This window comes from Carcharhinus amblyrhynchos, unplaced genomic scaffold, assembly GCF_965287045.1.
Source record: "Carcharhinus amblyrhynchos unplaced genomic scaffold, sCarAmb.v2.hapA chromosome_1233, whole genome shotgun sequence".
In the NCBI taxonomy this organism is placed as follows: Eukaryota; Metazoa; Chordata; class Chondrichthyes; order Carcharhiniformes; family Carcharhinidae; genus Carcharhinus; species Carcharhinus amblyrhynchos.
This window is the reverse complement of record NW_027650973.1, coordinates 12,096-30,246: the sequence shown is the minus strand read 5'-3', so window position 1 is coordinate 30,246 and position 18,151 is coordinate 12,096. Positions and strand designations below refer to the sequence as shown.

The window sequence follows — 18,151 nt, the reverse complement described above, 5'->3', positions numbered from 1 at the left end:
TCTCTCTCTCTGTCTCCCTCTCTCTCTCTGTCTCCTCTCTCTCTCTGTCTCCTCTCTCCCCTTCTCTCTGTCTCCCTCCCTCTCTGTCTCCCCCTCTCTCTCTGTCTCCCTCTCTCTCTCTGTCTCCCTCTCTCTCTCTCTCTCTCCCTCCCTCTCTCTCTCCCCCTTCTCTCTGTCTCCCTCCCTCTCTCTCTCCCCCTTCTCTCTGTCTCTCTCCCTCTCCCCGCAGGAGGACGGGCTGAAGCTGACCTTTCACAAGCAGCGGAGGAAACGGCGGAGGAAGCTGGAGATGGAGGCGGAGCGGGCGAGACTGCAGCAGTACATGGGCACCGTGCAGGACGTGCAGTCGGCATCGGACAGCGGGCAGGAGACTGGCGCTGACCCCCTGCGGCCCACCCCCCTTACCCCCTCCGCCCTGCTGGACCGCGCCTCCCCCCTCAAGCTGCCGGGGGACCCCTACAGGTCCTCGGGCGAGCCGGACCCGGACACGGTGAGGTGCCAGCTGGACGCCGTGCTGAGCGCCGGCACCAACCCTCTGTGGAGGCACTCGGTCAACGGGCAGCTGGCGGACGGCCAGGCCCTGGGCAAGAAGAAGAGGGGTCGCCGGAAGAACGTGGAGGGGCCGGAGCTGGTGCTGTCCGCCCAGAGTAAAGCGCTGTGCGCCGTGAGTAACCCGGGAGGGGGTGTTACAGGGGGAGGGCGGGGGGCCTGGAACAGGCACGGGGCTCGCGTGAGGGGTGGAGAGGTTCTGTCACAGGCAAGGGGGACACAGGGGGGGTGTGGAGGGGGGGGTCTGTCACAGGCAAGGGGAACACGTTGGGGGGGGGGTCTGTTACAGGCAGGGGGGACATGTGGGGGGAGGGGTCTGTTACAGGCAAGGGGAACACAGGGGGGGTGTGGGGGGAGGGGTCTGTTACAGGCAAGGGGGACACGGGGGGGGGGTCTGTTACAGGCAGGGGGGTGTGGGGGGGGGTCTGTTACAGGCAAGGGGGACACGGGGGGGTGTGGTGGGGGGTCTGTTACAGGCAAGGGGGACACGGGGGGGTGTGGGGGGGGGGGTCTGTTACAGGCAAGGGGGACACGGGGGGGTGTGGGGGGGGGTCTGTTACAGGCAAGGGGGACACGGGGGGGTGTGGGGGGGGGTCTGTTACAGGCAAGGGGGACACGGGGGGGTGTGGGGGGGTGTCTGTTACAGGCAAGGGGGACACTGGGGGGGGTCTGTTACGGGCAAGGGGGACACGGGGGGGGGGTGTTGTGGGGGGGGGTCTGTTACAGGCAAGGGGACACAGTGGGGTGTGGGGGGGGTGTCTGTTACAGGCAAGGGGACACTGGGGGGGGTCTGTTACGGGCAAGGGGGACACGGGGGGGGGTGTTGTGGGGGGGGGGGTCTGTTACAGGCAAGGGGGACACGGGGGGGGGGGGTATTGGGGGGGGGGTCTGTTACAGGCAAGGGGGACACTGGGGGGGTCTGTTACAGGCAAGGGGGACACGGGGGGGAGGGTGTGGGGGATTGGTGTCTGTCGTCGCTGGCACAGGACGTGTGGGGGTGGAGGGTGCGTTATAGGTGCGGGGCTGAATGACAGTCCTTCAACACCCACCTTCCCCCCCACCCCACCCCCAGCTGCTCCCTTGGCCGCATCCCCCTTTCCTCCCCTCCCCTCCCCCCCAACCCCGGGTCCAGCTGGGTGCGATACAGTCTCTGGCCGTCTCTTTTCCAGACCGGCGTGGAGACGGAGAAAGGCTTTGAGGAAGCGCAGCCGAGACGGCCAGAGGCGGACATGGAGACTCGGATCCCTGTGGTGAGCAAGGTGGACGGCACGGTGCTGGCTGGAGAGGAGGCGCCGCGACGGAGAGAACTGGACACGTGGCTGAAGGAGGCACCCTGACTTCAGCGTGGACCCCAGCTGCTTGGCGGTGAGCTGGACACCAGAGAGTGTGTGGCCCAGGGTCTGAGTCAGTCCCGGGGGAGTGAGGGGGGAGGATCTGGAAAGGCCCAGGGCCTGAGTCAGTCCCGGGGGAGTGAGGGGAGGGGAGGGTCTGGAAAGGCCCAGGGGAGTGAGGTGGGGGAGGATCTGGAAAGGCCCAGGGCCTGAGTCAGGCCCAGGGGAGTGAGGGGGAGGATCTGGAAAGGCCCAGGGTCTGAGTCAGCCCCGGGGGGGGAGGGTCTGGAAAGGCCCAGGGCCTGAGTCAGTCCCAGGGGAGTGAGGGGGGAGGATCTGGAAAGGCCCAGGGCCTGAGTCAGCCCCGGGGGGGGAGGGTCTGGAAAGGCCCAGGGGAGTGAGGTGGGGGAGGATCTGGAAAGGCCCAGGGCCTGAGTCAGGCCCAGGGGAGTGAGGGGGGAGGATCTGGAAAGGCCCAGGGTCTGAGTCAGCCCCGGGGGGGGAGGGTCTGGAAAGGCCCAGGGCCTGAGTCAGTCCCAGGGGAGTGAGGGGGGAGGATCTGGAAAGGCCCAGGGCCTGAGTCAGCCCCGGGGGGGGAGGGTCTGGAAAGGCCCAGGGGAGTGAGGTGGGGGAGGATCTGGAAAGGCCCAGGGCCTGAGTCAGCCCCGGGGGGGAGGGTCTGGAAAGGCCCAGGGGAGTGAGGTGGGGGAGGATCTGGAAAGGCCCAGGGCCTGAGTCAGCCCCAGGGGAGTGAGGGGCGGATTGTGGGATCGGGAAAGGCCCAGGTTTCATCCCTGTCCCAGCGCTGGGCTTGACCTGAGCTCGTGGCTGCTGCCAGCGTGCAGGTGGGGTGGGGGGGGGGGGGTCGGTTTGAACCGAGGAGGGGGAGGATCGGTAAGTTTGTGGATGATTCATGGAAATGTCGGGGGGTTTAGTTCAGTCGGGGGGGTGGGGGGGGGGGCAGCATGGTCAGTGCAGGCTTGGAGGGGGCCGAAGGGCCTGTTCCTTGACACACGGATTGGCTGGGTTTAACAGTGAGACAGAGTGTCCTGGGTTACAGGAAGATATAAACAGAACAGGCAAATGGGCAGATAAGTGGCAGATGGAACTTAACCCTGAGAAGTGTGAGGTGACACACTTTGAAAGGAGTAATTCAGAGCCGTAGAGGTTTACAGCATGGAAACAGGCCCTTCGGCCCAACCTGTCCATGCTGCCCCTTTTGTTTAAACCCAGTAGCTCGTCCCAGTTTGCCCGAATTTGGCCCATATCCCACTATGTCCATCTTACCCATGGGCTTAAGTAACAAGGAGAGGCTGGATAGACTGGGACTTTTTTCTCTGGAGCGTAGGAGGCTGAGGGGTGATCTTATAGAGGTCTATAAAATAATGAGGGGCACAGATCAGCGAGATAGTCAATATCTTTTCCCCAAAGGTAGGGGAGTCTAAAACTAGAGGGCAGAGGTTTAAGGTGAGAGGGGAGAGACACAAAAGGGTCCAGAGGGGCAATTTTTTCACCCAGAGGGTGGTGAGTGTCTGGAACGAGCTGCCAGAGGCAGTAGTAGAGGGGGGTACAATTTTATCTTTTAAAAAGCGTTCAGACAGTTACATGGGTACGATGGGTATAGAGGGATATGGGGCAAATGTGGGCAATTGGGATTAGCTTAGGGGTTTAAAAAAAGGTAGTATGGACAAGTTGGGCCGAAGGGCCTGTTTCCCTGCTGTAAACCTCCATGACACTCAGTGGGATTAGGTGGACAGGTCCATTACACCATAAGATATAGGAGCAGAATGACTCTGCTCCATCATGGCTGATATTTTCCCCATCCCCCATTCTCCTGCCTTTTCCCCCTTATCCCCTTATTAATCAGGAACCGATCTATCTCTGTCTTAAAGACACTCAGGGACCCGGCCTCCTCTGAGGCAAAGAGTTCCCACACATTCCCCACTCTCTGGGTGAAGAAATCCCTCCCCATCTCTGTTTTAAAGGACCGTCCCTTTACCCTGAGGTTGTGCCCTCTCTGGTTCTAGTTTTTCCTACTAGTGGAAACATCCTCTCCACGTCCACTCTATCCAGGGCCTCGCAGTATCCTGTAAGTTTCAATAAGATCCCCCCCCTCATCCTTCTAAACTCCCAACGAGTACAGACCCAAAGTCCTCAACCCGTTCCTCATCCGACAAGCTCTTCATTCCAGGGATCATCCTTGAAGATCTGGGCCATTCGTGCACCGGTTCAGAGTCGATGGGCACTGTAGTATTCTGAGATTGTCCGAGAGCGACGGAGAGGGAGGGCAGAGGCTGCTGTGCCCGGTCTGGGATTGAATTTCAGCTAGTGTCCAGGGAGCGTGCAGCCGATGGCGGGCAGGGCTGACGGGTGATTAACAGCAGCGTTTGCTTTGCAGTTCATCGAGGACAGGCCAAAACAGAAGAGACATCGGTGCAGGAACCCCCACAAGCTGGACATTAACACGCTGACTGGAGATGAGAGGGTGCCAGTCATCAACAGGAGGAACGGGAAGAAGGTGAGACTTCCGCAAATCAGACCACCACGCCCTGGGGAGGGATCCCACTGACCAGAAACTCAAACCGGACTCTCCACACACACCCTCACACCCTGGGGAGGGATCCCATTGAGCAGAAACTCAAACCGGACTCTCCACACACACCATCACGCCCTGGGGAGGGATCCCATTGACCAGAAACTCAAACCGGACTCTCCACACACACCCTCACACCCTGGGGAGGGATCCCATTGACCAGAAACTCAAACCGGACTCTCCACACACACCCTCACACCCTGGGGAGGGATCCCATTGAGCAGAAACTCAAACCGGACTCTCCACACACACACCCTCACACCCTGGAGAGGGATCCCACTGACCAGAAACTCAAACTGGACTCTCCACACACACCCTCACACCCTGGGGAGGGATCCCATTGAGCAGAAACTCAAACCGGACTCTCCACACACACCCTCACATCCTGGGGAGATCCTTAGGCAGCGCCCTCCAAACCCACCACCACTTCCGTCTAGAAGGACGTGGGGAGCAGATACGTGGGGAACATCCCCACCTGCAAATTCCCCCTCCAAGCCACTCACCATCCCGACTGGGAAATCTATCGGCCGTTCCATCGCAGTGGCTGGGTCAAAATCTGGACCGAGAGTCTGAGAGGGGGGACTGGGTGCTGTGATTTACTGTGTCTGAGAGGGGGGACTGGGTGCTGTGATTTACCGTGTCTGAGAGGGGGGACTGGGTGATATGATTTACCGTGTCTGAGAGGGGGGACTGGGTGATATGAGGGGCTCTGATTTACCGTGTCTGAGAGGGAGGACTGGGTGATATGCAGGGCTCTGATTTACCGTGTCTGAGAGGGAGGACTGGGTGATATGAAGGGCTCTGATTTACCGTGCCTGAGAGGGAGGACTGGGTGATATGAAGGTCTCTGATTTACCGTGTCTGAGAGGGAGGACTGGGTGATATGCAGGGCTCTGATTTACCGTGTCTGAGAGGGGGGACTGGGTGCTCTGATTTACCGTGCCTGAGAGGGGGGACTGGGTGCTGTGATTTACCGTGCCTGAGAGGGGGGACTGGGTGATATGCAGGGCTCTGATTTACCGTGTCTGAGAGGGGGGACTGGGTGCTCTGATTTACCGTGTCTGAGAGGGGGGACTGGGTGATATGCAGGGCTCTGATTTACCGTGTCTGAGAGGGAGGACTGGGTGATATGAGAGGCTCTGATTTACCGTGTCTGAGAGGGGGGACTGGGTGATATGAAGGACTCTGATTTACCGTGTCTGAGAGGGGGGACTGGGTGATATGAGGGGCTCTGATTTACCGTGTCTGAGAGGGGGGACTGGGTGATATGAAGGACTCTGATTTACCGTGTCTGAGAGGGGGGACTGGGTGATATGAGGGACTCTGATTTACCGTGTCTGAGAGGGGGGACTGGGTGATATGAAGGACTCTGATTTACCGTGTCTGAGAGGGGGGACTGGGTGATATGAGGGACTCTGATTTACCGTGTCTGAGAGGGGGGACTGGGTGATATGCAGGGCTCTGATTTACCGTGTCTGAGAGGGGGGACTGGGTGCTCTGATTTACCGTGCCTGAGAGGGAGGGACTGGGTGATATGCGGGGCTCTGATTTACCGTGTCTGAGAGAGGGGACTGGGTGATATGAGAGGCTCTGATTTACCGTGTCTGAGAGGGGGGACTGGGTGCTCTGATTTACCGTGCCTGAGAGGGGGGACTGGGTGATATGAAGGGCTCTGATTTACCGTGTCTGAGAGGGGGGACTGGGTGATATGCAGGGCTCTGATTTACCGTGTCTGAGAGGGGGGACTGGGTGATATGAAGGGCTCTGATTTACCGTGTCTGAGAGGGAGGACTGGGTGCTGTGATTTACCGTGTCTGAGAGGGGGGACTGGGTGATATGAAGGGCTCTGATTTACCGTGTCTGAGAGAGGGGACTGGGTGCTGTGATTTACCGTGTCTGAGAGAGGGGACTGGGTGATATGAGAGGCTCTGATTTACCGTGTCTGAGAGGGGGGACTGGGTGCTCTGATTTACCGTGTCTGAGAGGGGGGACTGGGTGATATGAGGGACTCTGATTTACCGTGTCTGAGAGGGGGGACTGGGTGATATGAAGGGCTCTGATTTACCGTGTCTGAGAGGGGGGACTGGGTGATATGAAGGGCTCTGATTTACCGTGTCTGAGAGGGGGGACTGGGTGATATGAGGGGCTCTGATTTACCGTGTCTGAGAGAGGGGACTGGGTGCTGTGATTTACCGTGTCTGAGAGAGGGGACTGGGTGATATGAGAGGCTCTGATTTACCGTGTCTGAGAGGGGGGACTGGGTGCTCTGATTTACCGTGTCTGAGAGGGGGGACTGGGTGATATGAGGGGCTCTGATTTACCGTGTCTGAGAGGGGGGACTGGGTGCTCTGATTTACCGTGTCTGAGAGGGGGGACTGGGTGCTCTGATTTACCGTGTCTGAGAGGGGGGACTGGGTGCTGTGATTTACCGTGCCTGAGAGGGGGGACTGGGTGATATGCAGGGCTCTGATTTACCGTGTCTGAGAGGGGGGACTGGGTGATATGAAGGGCTCTGATTTACCGTGTCTGAGAGGGAGGACTGGGTGCTCTGATTTACCGTGTCTGAGAGGGGGGAACTGGGTGATATGAAGGGCTCTGATTTACCGTGTCTGAGAGGGGGGACTGGGTGCTGTGATTTACCGTGTCTGAGAGGGGGGACTGGGTGATATGAAGGGCTCTGATTTACCGTGTCTGAGAGGGGGGACTGGGTGATATGAAGGGCTCTGATTTACCGTGTCTGAGAGGGAGGACTGGGTGCTCTGATTTACCGTGTCTGAGAGGGGGGAACTGGGTGATATGAAGGGCTCTGATTTACCGTGTCTGAGAGAGGGGACTGGGTGCTGTGATTTACCGTGTCTGAGAGGGGGGACTGGGTGATATGAAGGGCTCTGATTTACCGTGTCTGAGAGAGGGGACTGGGTGCTGTGATTTACCGTGTCTGAGAGAGGGGACTGGGTGATATGAGAGGCTCTGATTTACCGTGTCTGAGAGGGGGGACTGGGTGCTCTGATTTACCGTGTCTGAGAGGGGGGGACTGGGTGATATGAGGGACTCTGATTTACCGTGTCTGAGAGGGGGGACTGGGTGATATGAGAGGCTCTGATTTACCGTGTCTGAGAGGGGGGACTGGGTGATATGAAGGGCTCTGATTTACCGTGTCTGAGAGGGGGGACTGGGTGATATGAGGGGCTCTGATTTACCGTGTCTGAGAGGGGGGACTGGGTGATATGAAGGGCTCTGATTTACCGTGCCTGAGAGGGAGGACTGGGTGATATGCAGGGCTCTGATTTACCGTGTCTGAGAGGGGGGACTGGGTGATATGCGGGGCTCTGATTTACCGTGTCTGAGAGGGGGGACTGGGTGATATGAGGGGCTCTGATTTACCGTGTCTGAGAGGGGGGACTGGGTGCTGTGATTTACCGTGTCTGAGAGGGGGGACTGGGTGCTCTGATTTACCGTGTCTGAGAGGGGGGACTGGGTGATATGAAGGGCTCTGATTTACCGTGTCTGAGAGGGGGGACTGGGTGATATGAGGGGCTCTGATTTACCGTGTCTGAGAGGGGGGACTGGGTGCTGTGATTTACCGTGTCTGAGAGGGGGGACTGGGTGCTCTGATTTACCGTGTCTGAGAGGGGGGACTGGGTGATATGAAGGGCTCTGATTTACCGTGTCTGAGAGGGAGGACTGGGTGATATGAAGGGCTCTGATTTACCGTGTCTGAGAAGGGGGACTGGGTGATATGAAGGGCTCTGATTTACCGTGTCTGAGAGGGGGGACTGGGTGATATGAGGGGCTCTGATTTACCGTGCCTGAGAGGGGGGACTGGGTGATATGAGGGGCTCTGATTTACCGTGCCTGAGAGGGAGGACTGGGTGATATGAAGGGCTCTGATTTACCGTGCCTGAGAGGGAGGACTGGGTGATATGCAGGGCTCTGATTTACCGTGTCTGAGAGGGGGGACTGGGTGATATGAAGGGCTCTGATTTACCGTGCCTGAGAGGGAGGACTGGGTGATATGAGGGGCTCTGATTTACCGTGCCTGAGAGGGGGGACTGGGTGCTCTGATTTACCGTGTCTGAGAGGGGGGACTGGGTGATATGAAGGGCTCTGATTTACCGTGTCTGAGAGGGGGGACTGGGTGATATGAAGGGCTCTGATTTACCGTGTCTGAGAGGGGGGACTGGGTGATATGAAGGGCTCTGATTTACCGTGCCTGAGAGGGAGGACTGGGTGATATGAGGGGCTCTGATTTACCGTGCCTGAGAGGGGGGACTGGGTGCTCTGATTTACCGTGTCTGAGAGGGGGGACTGGGTGATATGAAGGGCTCTGATTTACCGTGCCTGAGAGGGAGGACTGGGTGATATGAAGGGCTCTGATTTACCGTGCCTGAGAGGGAGGACTGGGTGATATGAGGGGCTCTGATTTACCGTGCCTGAGAGGGGGGACTGGGTGCTCTGATTTACCGTGTCTGAGAGGGGGGACTGGGTGATATGAAGGGCTCTGATTTACCGTGTCTGAGAGGGGGGACTGGGTGATATGAAGGGCTCTGATTTACCGTGTCTGAGAGGGGGGACTGGGTGATATGAAGGGCTCTGATTTACCGTGTCTGAGAGGGGGGACTGGGTGCTGTGATTTACCGTGTCTGAGAGGGGGGACTGGGTGCTCTGATTTACCGTGTCTGAGAGGGGGGACTGGGTGCTGTGATTTACCGTGTCTGAGAGAGGGGACTGGGTGATATGAGGGGCTCTGATTTACCGTGTCTGAGAGGGGGGACTGGGTGATATGAGGGGCTCTGATTTACCGTGTCTGAGAGGGGGGACTGGGTGATATGAAGGGCTCTGATTTACCGTGCCTGAGAGGGAGGACTGGGTGATATGCAGGGCTCTGATTTACCGTGTCTGAGAGGGGGGACTGGGTGATATGAAGGGCTCTGATTTACCGTGTCTGAGAGGGGGGACTGGGTGCTGTGATTTACCGTGTCTGAGAGGGGGGACTGGGTGCTCTGATTTACCGTGCCTGAGAGGGAGGACTGGGTGATATGAAGGGCTCTGATTTACCGTGCCTGAGAGGGAGGACTGGGTGATATGAAGGGCTCTGATTTACCGTGTCTGAGAGGGGGGACTGGGTGATATGAAGGGCTCTGATTTACCGTGTCTGAGAGGGGGGACTGGGTGATATGAGGGGCTCTGATTTACCGTGTCTGAGAGGGGGGACTGGGTGATATGAGGGGCTCTGATTTACCGTGCCTGAGAGGGGACTGGGTGCTCTGATTTACCGTGCCTGAGAGGGGGGACTGGGTGATATGAAGGGCTCTGATTTACCGTGTCTGAGGGGGGACTGGGTGCTCTGATTTACCGTGTCTGAGGGGGGACTGGGTGCTCTGATTTACCGTGTCTGAGGGGGGACTGGGTGCTCTGATTTACCGTGTCTGAGGGGGGACTGGGTGCTCTGATTTACCGTGTCTGAGAGGGGGGACTGGGTGCTCTGATTTACCGTGTCTGAGAGGGAGGACTGGGTGATATGCAGGGCTCTGATTTACCGTGTCTGATTACAGCTCGGTGGTGGTTTTGCTCCTCCGATTAAAAATCTCCAGAAATGGCTGCGGGAAAACGCGGAGTACGGAATTGCGCAGGAATGGGCTGAGGTGATTAAGCAGTCGGTAAGTACTGACTGGATCTCAGTGTCTCATCTAACCCCACATCTCATAGAGTCACAGATTTACAGCAGGGAAACAGGCCCTTCGGCCCAACTTGTCCATGTTGCCCTTTTTTGAAACCCCTAAGCTAATCCCAATTGCCCACATTTGCCCTATATCTGTCTATACCCATCGTACCCATGGAACTGTCTAAATGCTTTTTAAAAGATAAAATTGTACCCGCCTCTACTACTGCCTCTGGCAGCTCGTTCCAGACACTCACCACCCTCTGGGTGAAAAAATTGCCCCTCTGGACCCTCTCCCCTCTCACCTTAAACCTCTGCCCTCTAGTTTTAGACTCCCCTACCTTTGGGGAAAAGATATTGACTATCTCGCTGATCTGTGCCCCTCATTATTTTATAGACCTCTATAAGATCACCCCTCAGCCTCCTACGCTCCAGAGAAAAAAGTCCCAGTCTAAATACCAGGGGGACTAGTATCTTGGCGGGAAGACTGGCTAAGGCTACCGGGGGGACTTTAAACTAGAAAGGATGGGGGGAGGGAACTGTGTTGGGGAAACTGGGACGGAGGAGGTTCGCTCCCAGGTAGGGGAGGACCGCAGGCAGTATGCGAGGGAGGTTAGACAGGTGGTGGAGATGGGAAATGCCCAGACTGAGGGGCTGAAGTGTATATATTTTAATGCAAGGAGTATAGTGAATAAGGTAGATGAGCTTAGGGCGTGGATAGCTGTTTGGGATTGTGATGTGGTGGCCATTACGGAGACTTGGATGTCTCAGGGACAGGACTGGGTACTTCAGGTGCCAGGCTTCAGGTGCTTCAGGAAGGACAGGGAGGGTGGCAGAAGGGGTGGTGGCGTGGCACTGTTGATCAGGGATAGTGTCATGGCTACAGAGAAAGAGGATGTCGTGGAGGGATTGTCTACAGAATCTCTGTGGGTGGAAGTTAGGAACAGCAAAGGGTCAAAAACTTTGCTGGGTGTAATCTATAGGCCGCCCAATAGTGACAGGGAAGTTGAAGTGCAAATAGGGAAACAGATTCTGGAGAGATGTTTTAATAACAGAGTTGTCGTGATGGGAGACTTCAATTTCCCAAACATCGACTGGAATATCCCTAGGGTAAGGGGTATAGATGGGGAGGAGTTTGTTAGGTGTGTTCAGGAGGGTTTCCTGACGCAGTATGTGGACAAGCCTACGAGGGGAGAGGCTGTACTTGACCTGGTACTGGCGAATGAACCAGGGCAGGTGATGGATCTTTCGGTAGGAGAGCATCTTGGATATGGTGACCATAATTCTATCTCCTTCACAATTGCGTTGGAACGAGATAGGATCAGGCAGGCTAGGAAGGTGTTTGTCTGGGGTAAGGGGAGATACGAAGAAGTCAGGAAGTTACTTGGACAAATAAACTGGAAGGAGGCGTTCTTAGGGAAAAGTACCGAAGGAAGGTGGCAGATATTCAAGGAATGTGTGTCTGGAGCTCTGAATGACAACGTTCCGATGAGACGAGGGGGGTTTGGTGGGTCGAGGGAACCGTGGTGCACAAAGGATGTGTTGAACCTAGTCAGGAAGAAAAGGAAGGTGTACAAGAGGTTCAGGGAATTAGGAGATGTTAAAGATCTTGAGGAGTATAAGGACTGTAGGAGGGAACTTAAAAGGGAAATTAGGAGAGCCAGAAGGGGTCATGAGAAGACCTTGGCGAGTAAGATTAAGGAGAATCCCAAGGCCTTCTATAAATATGTGAAAGGTAAAAGGATAAGAAGAGAAGGGATAGGACCGATAAAAGGTGAGGGGGGAAAGGTTTGTGTGGAACCAGAAGAAATGGCGGAGGTGCTTAACGAGTACTTCGCCTCAGTATTCACGGTGGAAGCCGATCTGGGAGATTTTGTTATGGATTTGCAGCAGATGGAAAGGATTGAGTACGTGAATATTAAGGAGGAGGATGTGTTGGAACTTTTGAATTCTATCAAGGTAGATAAGTCGCCGGGACCAGATGGGATGTACCCCAGGATACTGTGGGAGGCGAGGGAAGAGATTGCAGAGCCCCTGGCGATGATCTTTGCGTCGTCAATGGAGACGGGAGAGGTTCCAGAGGATTGGAGGATTGCGGATGTAGTTCCTATTTTTAAGAAAGGGAACAGAGATAGCCCGGGAAATTACCGACCGGTGAGTCTGACCTCAGTGGTTGGTAAGCTGATGGAGAGGCTTCTGAGGGACAAGATTTACGAACATTTGGAGAGGTTTGACATGATCAGGAATAGTCAGCATGGATTTGTCAAGGGCAGGTCGTGCCTTACAAGCCTAGTTGAGTTCTTCGATAATGTGACTGAACACATTGACGAAGGAAGTGCCGTGGACGTAGTGTACATGGACTTCAGCAAGGCGTTTGATAAGGTCCCCCATGCAAGACTTCTTGAGAAGGTGAGAGGGCATGGGATCCAAGGGCCTTTGGCCTTGTGGATCCAGAACTGGCTTGCCTGCAGAAGGCAGAGAGTGGTTGTGGATGGGGCTTTTTCTGAATGGAGGTCAGTCACCAGCGGAGTGCCTCAAGGATCTGTTCTGGGACCCTTGTTGTTTGTCATTTTCATAAATGACCTGGATGAGGAAGTGGAGGGATGGGTAAGTAAGTTCGCTGATGACACGAAGGTCGGTGGTGTTGTGGATGATCTGGAAGGATGGCAAAAGTTGCAGCAGGACATAGATAGGATGCAGGACTGGGCGGAGAAGTGGCAGATGGACTTCAACGCGGATAAATGTGTTGTCGTCCATTTTGGCAGAACCAACGGGATGAACGAGTACACTATTAAGGGCAGAAGTCTGAGTAGTGTTGAGGAGCAGAAGGATCTTGGGGTCCGGGTCCACAGGACTCTTAAATCGGCCTCGCAGGTGGAGGAGGTGGTCAAGAAGGCGTATGGTGTACTGGCCTTCATTAATCGAGGGATTGAGTTTAGGAGTCGGGAGGTAATGCTGGAACTTTATAAGACCCTTGTCAGGCCTCATTTGGAGTATTGTGCGCAGTTCTGGTCGCCTCACTATAGGAAAGATGTAGAAGCTATTGAAAGGGTGCAGAGGAGATTTACAAGGATGTTGCCTGGACTGGGAGGCATGCCTTATGAAGTTAGGTTGAGGGAGCTGGGACTCTTTTCCCTGGAGAGACGAAGGTTGAGAGGCGACCTGATAGAAGTTTACAAAATGTTGAGAGGAATAGATAGGGTGGACTCTCAGAGGCTATTTCCCCGGTTTGAAATGGTCGCTACGAGAGGACACAGATTTAAGGTGCGGGGAGGGAGGTTCAGAAGTGATGTTAGGGGTAAGTTTTTCACTCAGAGGGTGGTGAGTGAATGGAATCGGCTGCCGTCAGTGGTGGTGGAGGCGAACTCGCTGGGGTCTTTTAAAAGACTTCTGGATGAGTATATGGGGTTTAATGAGATTGAGGGTTATAGATAGGTCTGTAGGTTGGTAGGTGATGTGGTCGGCGCAACTTGTGGGCCGAAGGGCCTGTTTGTGCTGTAGTGTTCTATGTTCTATGTTCTATGTTCTATCCAGCCTCTCCTTATAACTCAATCCATCAAGTCCCAGTAGCATCCTAGTAAATCTTTTCTGCACTCTTTCTAGTTTAATAATATCCTTTCTATAATAGGGTGACCAGAACTGTACACAGTATTCCAAGTGTGGCCTTACCAATGTCTTGTACAACTTCAACAAGACGTCCCAACTCCTGTATTCAATGTTCTGACCGATGAAACCAAGCATGCCGAATGCCTTCTTCACCATTCTGTCCACCTGTGACTCCACTTTCAAGGAGCTATGAACCTGTACCCCGAGATCTCTTTGTTCTGTAACTCTCCCCAACGCCCTACCATTAACTGAGTAAGTCCTGCCCTGGTTCAATCGACCAAAATGCATCACCTCACATTTATCTAAATTAAACTCCATCTGCCATTGGTCAGCCCACTGGCCCAATTGATCAGGGCCCCGTTATAATTGGAAATAACTTTCTTCACTGTCCACTGTGCCACCAATCTTGGTGTCATCTGTAAACTTACTAACCATGTCCCCTATATTCTCATCCAAATCATTAATATAAATGACAAACAACAGTGGGCCCAGCACTGATCCCTGAGGCTGGTCACAGGCCTCCAGTTTGAAAAACAACCCTCTACAACCACCCTCTGGCTTCTGTCAAGAAGCCAATTTTATATCCATTCAGCAACCTCACCCTGGATCCTGTGAGATTTAACCTTATGCAACAACCTACCATGCGGTACCTTGTCAAAGGCCTTGCTAAAGTCCATGTAGACAACATCAACTGCACTGCCCTCGTCTACTTTCTTGGTTACCTCTGTCCTGGGAGTGTTTGATGGGGACAGTGTAGAGGGAGCTTTACTCTGTATCTAACCCCGTGCTGTACCTGTCCTGGGAGTGTTTGATGGAGGGACAGTGTAGAGGGAGCTTTACTCTGTATCTAACCCCGTGCTGTACCTGTCCTGGGAGTGTTTGATGGGGGGACAGTGTAGAGGGAGCTTTACTCTGTATCTAACCCCGTGCTGTACCTGTCCTGGGAGTGTTTGATGGGGGGGACAGTGTAGAGGGACCTTTACTCTGTATCTAACCCCGTGCTGTACCTGTCCTGGGAGTGTTTGATGGGGACAGTGTAGAGGGAGCTTTACTCTGTATCTAACCCCGTGCGGTACCTGTCCTGGGAGTGTTTGATGGGGGGGGACAGTGTAGAGGGAGCTTTACTCTGTATCTAACCCCGTGCTGTACCTGTCCTGGGAGTGTTTGATGGGGGGACAGTGTAGAGGGAGCTTTACTCTGTATCTAACCCCGTGCTGTACCTGTCCTGGGAGTGTTTGATGGGGGGGACAGTGTAGAGGGAGCTTTACTCTGTATCTAACCCCGTGCTGTACCTGTCCAGGGAGTGTTTGATGGGGGGGGGACAGTGTAGAGGGAGCTTTACTCTGTATCTGACCCTTGTCCTGATGGTGGTGGGGGGACAGTGTGGTGAGTTGTTGGGGTGGTGATTTTGAGATTGTGATCTCTCTCTCTCTGGTGTTTGTGCTTCTGTCCCGCTGCAGGGCTACCTTCCGGAGGAGATGTTTGATCGGATTCTCACCGGCCCGGTGGTTCCAGAGGAAGGCAGGAAGAGGGGACGGAGACCTAAGCACCTGGCAGCCGCCATGCACGTGAACTCGCTGTTGGCCAGTGGGGTTCTGGATGTGAACAGCCTGCCGCCCTTCCAGAACAACCTGCCGCTGGCCAGCCTGATGGCTTTCCCGTCCGCAGCGGACGCCAAGGACAGGGCGGGGGGCGCCGCCGGGCCGGCGGGAGCCTGCGGGGAGAGCGTCCGCCCCCCCAACCCCGAGGCCGCGCAGGACAGGCCGGCGGTCCGACCCCCCGAGCCCACCCCCAGCACCGCCTTGACCCTCAACTCCCTGGTGCTGTCCAACATGTACGGGGGCATGTTCCTGCCCCAGGGCTTCGGCCTGGGGGGGGTCCCGCCGCTGTCCCTGCCCGCCCTCGGACACCCGTCAGCGGGCAAGGCCCACGAGGTCAGGCCGGGGCCCTACGACCTGGCGGGGCGGGCGGCGGACCTGGAGGACACTCTTTCTCAGGGTTACGACAGCACGGACGAGAAGGGGGACTACTCGCACTCGCTCATCGACGACCCCATGATGCCAACCAACTCGGACCTCAGCGGTGAAGACTGACCCTTTTCCCTCTGCTTTCCTTCCCCCCCCCCTTCCACCGCCACCAACTTTGGGACGAGGCAGAGAATTCCTTGACTGAGGAGGGGAACCGGGGAGGGGGGGGGGGTGGGAGAGGGTGGCATCGTGACGCACGGGTGGCAGAAAGGAGGGTGGGTGTCTGGGGTGAGTGGCGGGTGGGGTGGTGCTGGCTTTCGAACAGAGCGTCCTGCTCCCCACCCTCTCCACTCGGAACCACCTCCCCCCCCCCCCCCCCCCTCAACCCCAACTCCCCAACGTTTCTCCCCCCTCCCCCCCCAACCTCCAGCCCCAAAGCAAGTGGGAGATCTCTCCACAGGAATCCCCAAGGCGTTGGCAGCACTGCCGGAGGAGGGGTGAAATAGCAGGGAAGGGGAGCAGGCGCGTGACAAGCGCCCCATCTCCTCCTCCTCCTCCTCCTCCTCCTCCTCCTCCTCCAGGGAACCCCCCCCCCCCCCCACAGCCCCTCCCTTCCCTACCTGTCCCCCCCCCGCAGTGCCTGGTGGCCTGTGCCAACTTCTCCCCTGTCTGCCTGGCGCCGGGGTGGTCCTCTAGCGAGAGAGTGAGTGTGGTGGGGGAGGAGGAGGGGTGGGGGGGGAGGTGGTCTCTCTCTCTCTCTCTCTCTGTCTGCCTGGAATGACCCCGTGCCATTTGATACCAGAACCTTAACCCACCTGAGTGGGGGTTGGAGAGAGCAGGAGCTGGACGTGAAGAACTGAGATGCGAGAGGCTGCCAAGTTTTCCCTCCCTCCTTTCCTTCCCCTCCCCTCCCTCCCTCCCCCAAAACGGAGCAGAGAGAGAATCAGGGAGGGGCGGGGGGGGTTTCATTGGTCCCCGTGTAATCCTCGACACGGTAAGAAGTCTCCCCACACCAGGTTAAAGTCCAACGGGTTTGTCTGGTAGCAAAAGCCACGCGCTTTGGGAGCACTGCCCCTTCGTCAGGTGAGCGGTGAGCGAGCGCTCCGAAAGCTCGCGGCTTTTGCTGGCGGATAAACCTGTTGGACTTTAACCTGGTGTGGTGAGACTTCTGGCTGCGTTCACCCCCCCCAGTCCAACGCCGACATCTCCACATCGATCCTCGACTTGCACGGGGTGGGGTTGGTGTGTGGGGGGGGAGAGATTGGTGCGATGTTTCGATTCGGTGGAAATTCGGATAAAGGGGCTGGTGGTGGGGGAGGGAGGAGAGAGTGAGCGTCACAAAATCGGGGTGGGGGGGGTGACTGACGAGGGTGTGGGGGGGGGGGGGTGCCGTGTAGTTGGCAAGGGGGTATTTGGGGCCGGGGGGGGGGCAATGAAATGGAGCGAGAGAGAAAGAACTCTTTAATAATAAAACAAAAAGCCAAAAAATAAGGGGGTTGGTGGGTGGGGGGGGGTTTGAGGAGGAACTCTTTTTTTAAGGATAATGTAATTTGTGTTGGGACTTCAATATCGCAAGCACGCACCGCACCCCACACACACACACACACACCCCACACCCACACACTCCTCCATACACACACACACACCCCACACCCACACACTCCTCCATACACACACACACCCCACACCAACACCCTACACACACATCCCCACACACACACACACACCCCACACCCACACACTCCTCCATACACACACACACACCCACACACCAACACCCTACACACACATACACACACCCCACACCCCACACACACACCAACACCCTACACACACACACACACCCCACACCCACACCCCACACACACACCCACACACCAACACCCTACACACACACACACCGCACACCCCACACACACACACACACACACACACACCCAACACACCCACACACACACCCAACACACCCACACACACACACACCCCACACCCACACCACACACTCCTCCATACACACACACACCCCACACACACACACCCACACCAACACCCTACACACACCCCCACACACACACACCCACACACATCCCCACACACACACATACACACCCCACACCAACACCCTACACACACATACACACACCCCACCCACACACCAACACCCTACACACACACACCCCACACACACACACACACACCCAACACACCCACACACACACCCAACACACACACCCAACACACCCACACACACACACACCCCACACCCACACACTCCTCCATACACACACACACCCCACACACACACACCCACACCAACACCCTACACACACACCCCACACACACACACCCACACACACACACATCCCCACACACACACACATACACACCCCACACCAACACCCACACACCCCCCACACCCACACACCCCCCACACCCACACACC

At 56.3% G+C, this 18,151-nt stretch overlaps 1 protein-coding gene across 1 annotated transcript; it reads left to right on the top strand.

Annotated features, from left to right (window-relative positions):
• Positions 1 to 229: 229 nt before the first annotated feature.
• On the top strand, positions 230 to 15,882 carry LOC145340638 (ATP-dependent chromatin remodeler CHD7-like; the record flags this gene model as incomplete). Its single annotated transcript, XM_080185105.1, has 5 exons — positions 230 to 664; positions 1,719 to 1,877; positions 4,279 to 4,398; positions 10,029 to 10,133; positions 15,202 to 15,882. Coding segments are annotated over 5 exons (1,452 nt in total), but the record flags the coding sequence as incomplete, so codon positions are not given.
• Positions 15,883 to 18,151: the final 2,269 nt, after the last annotated feature.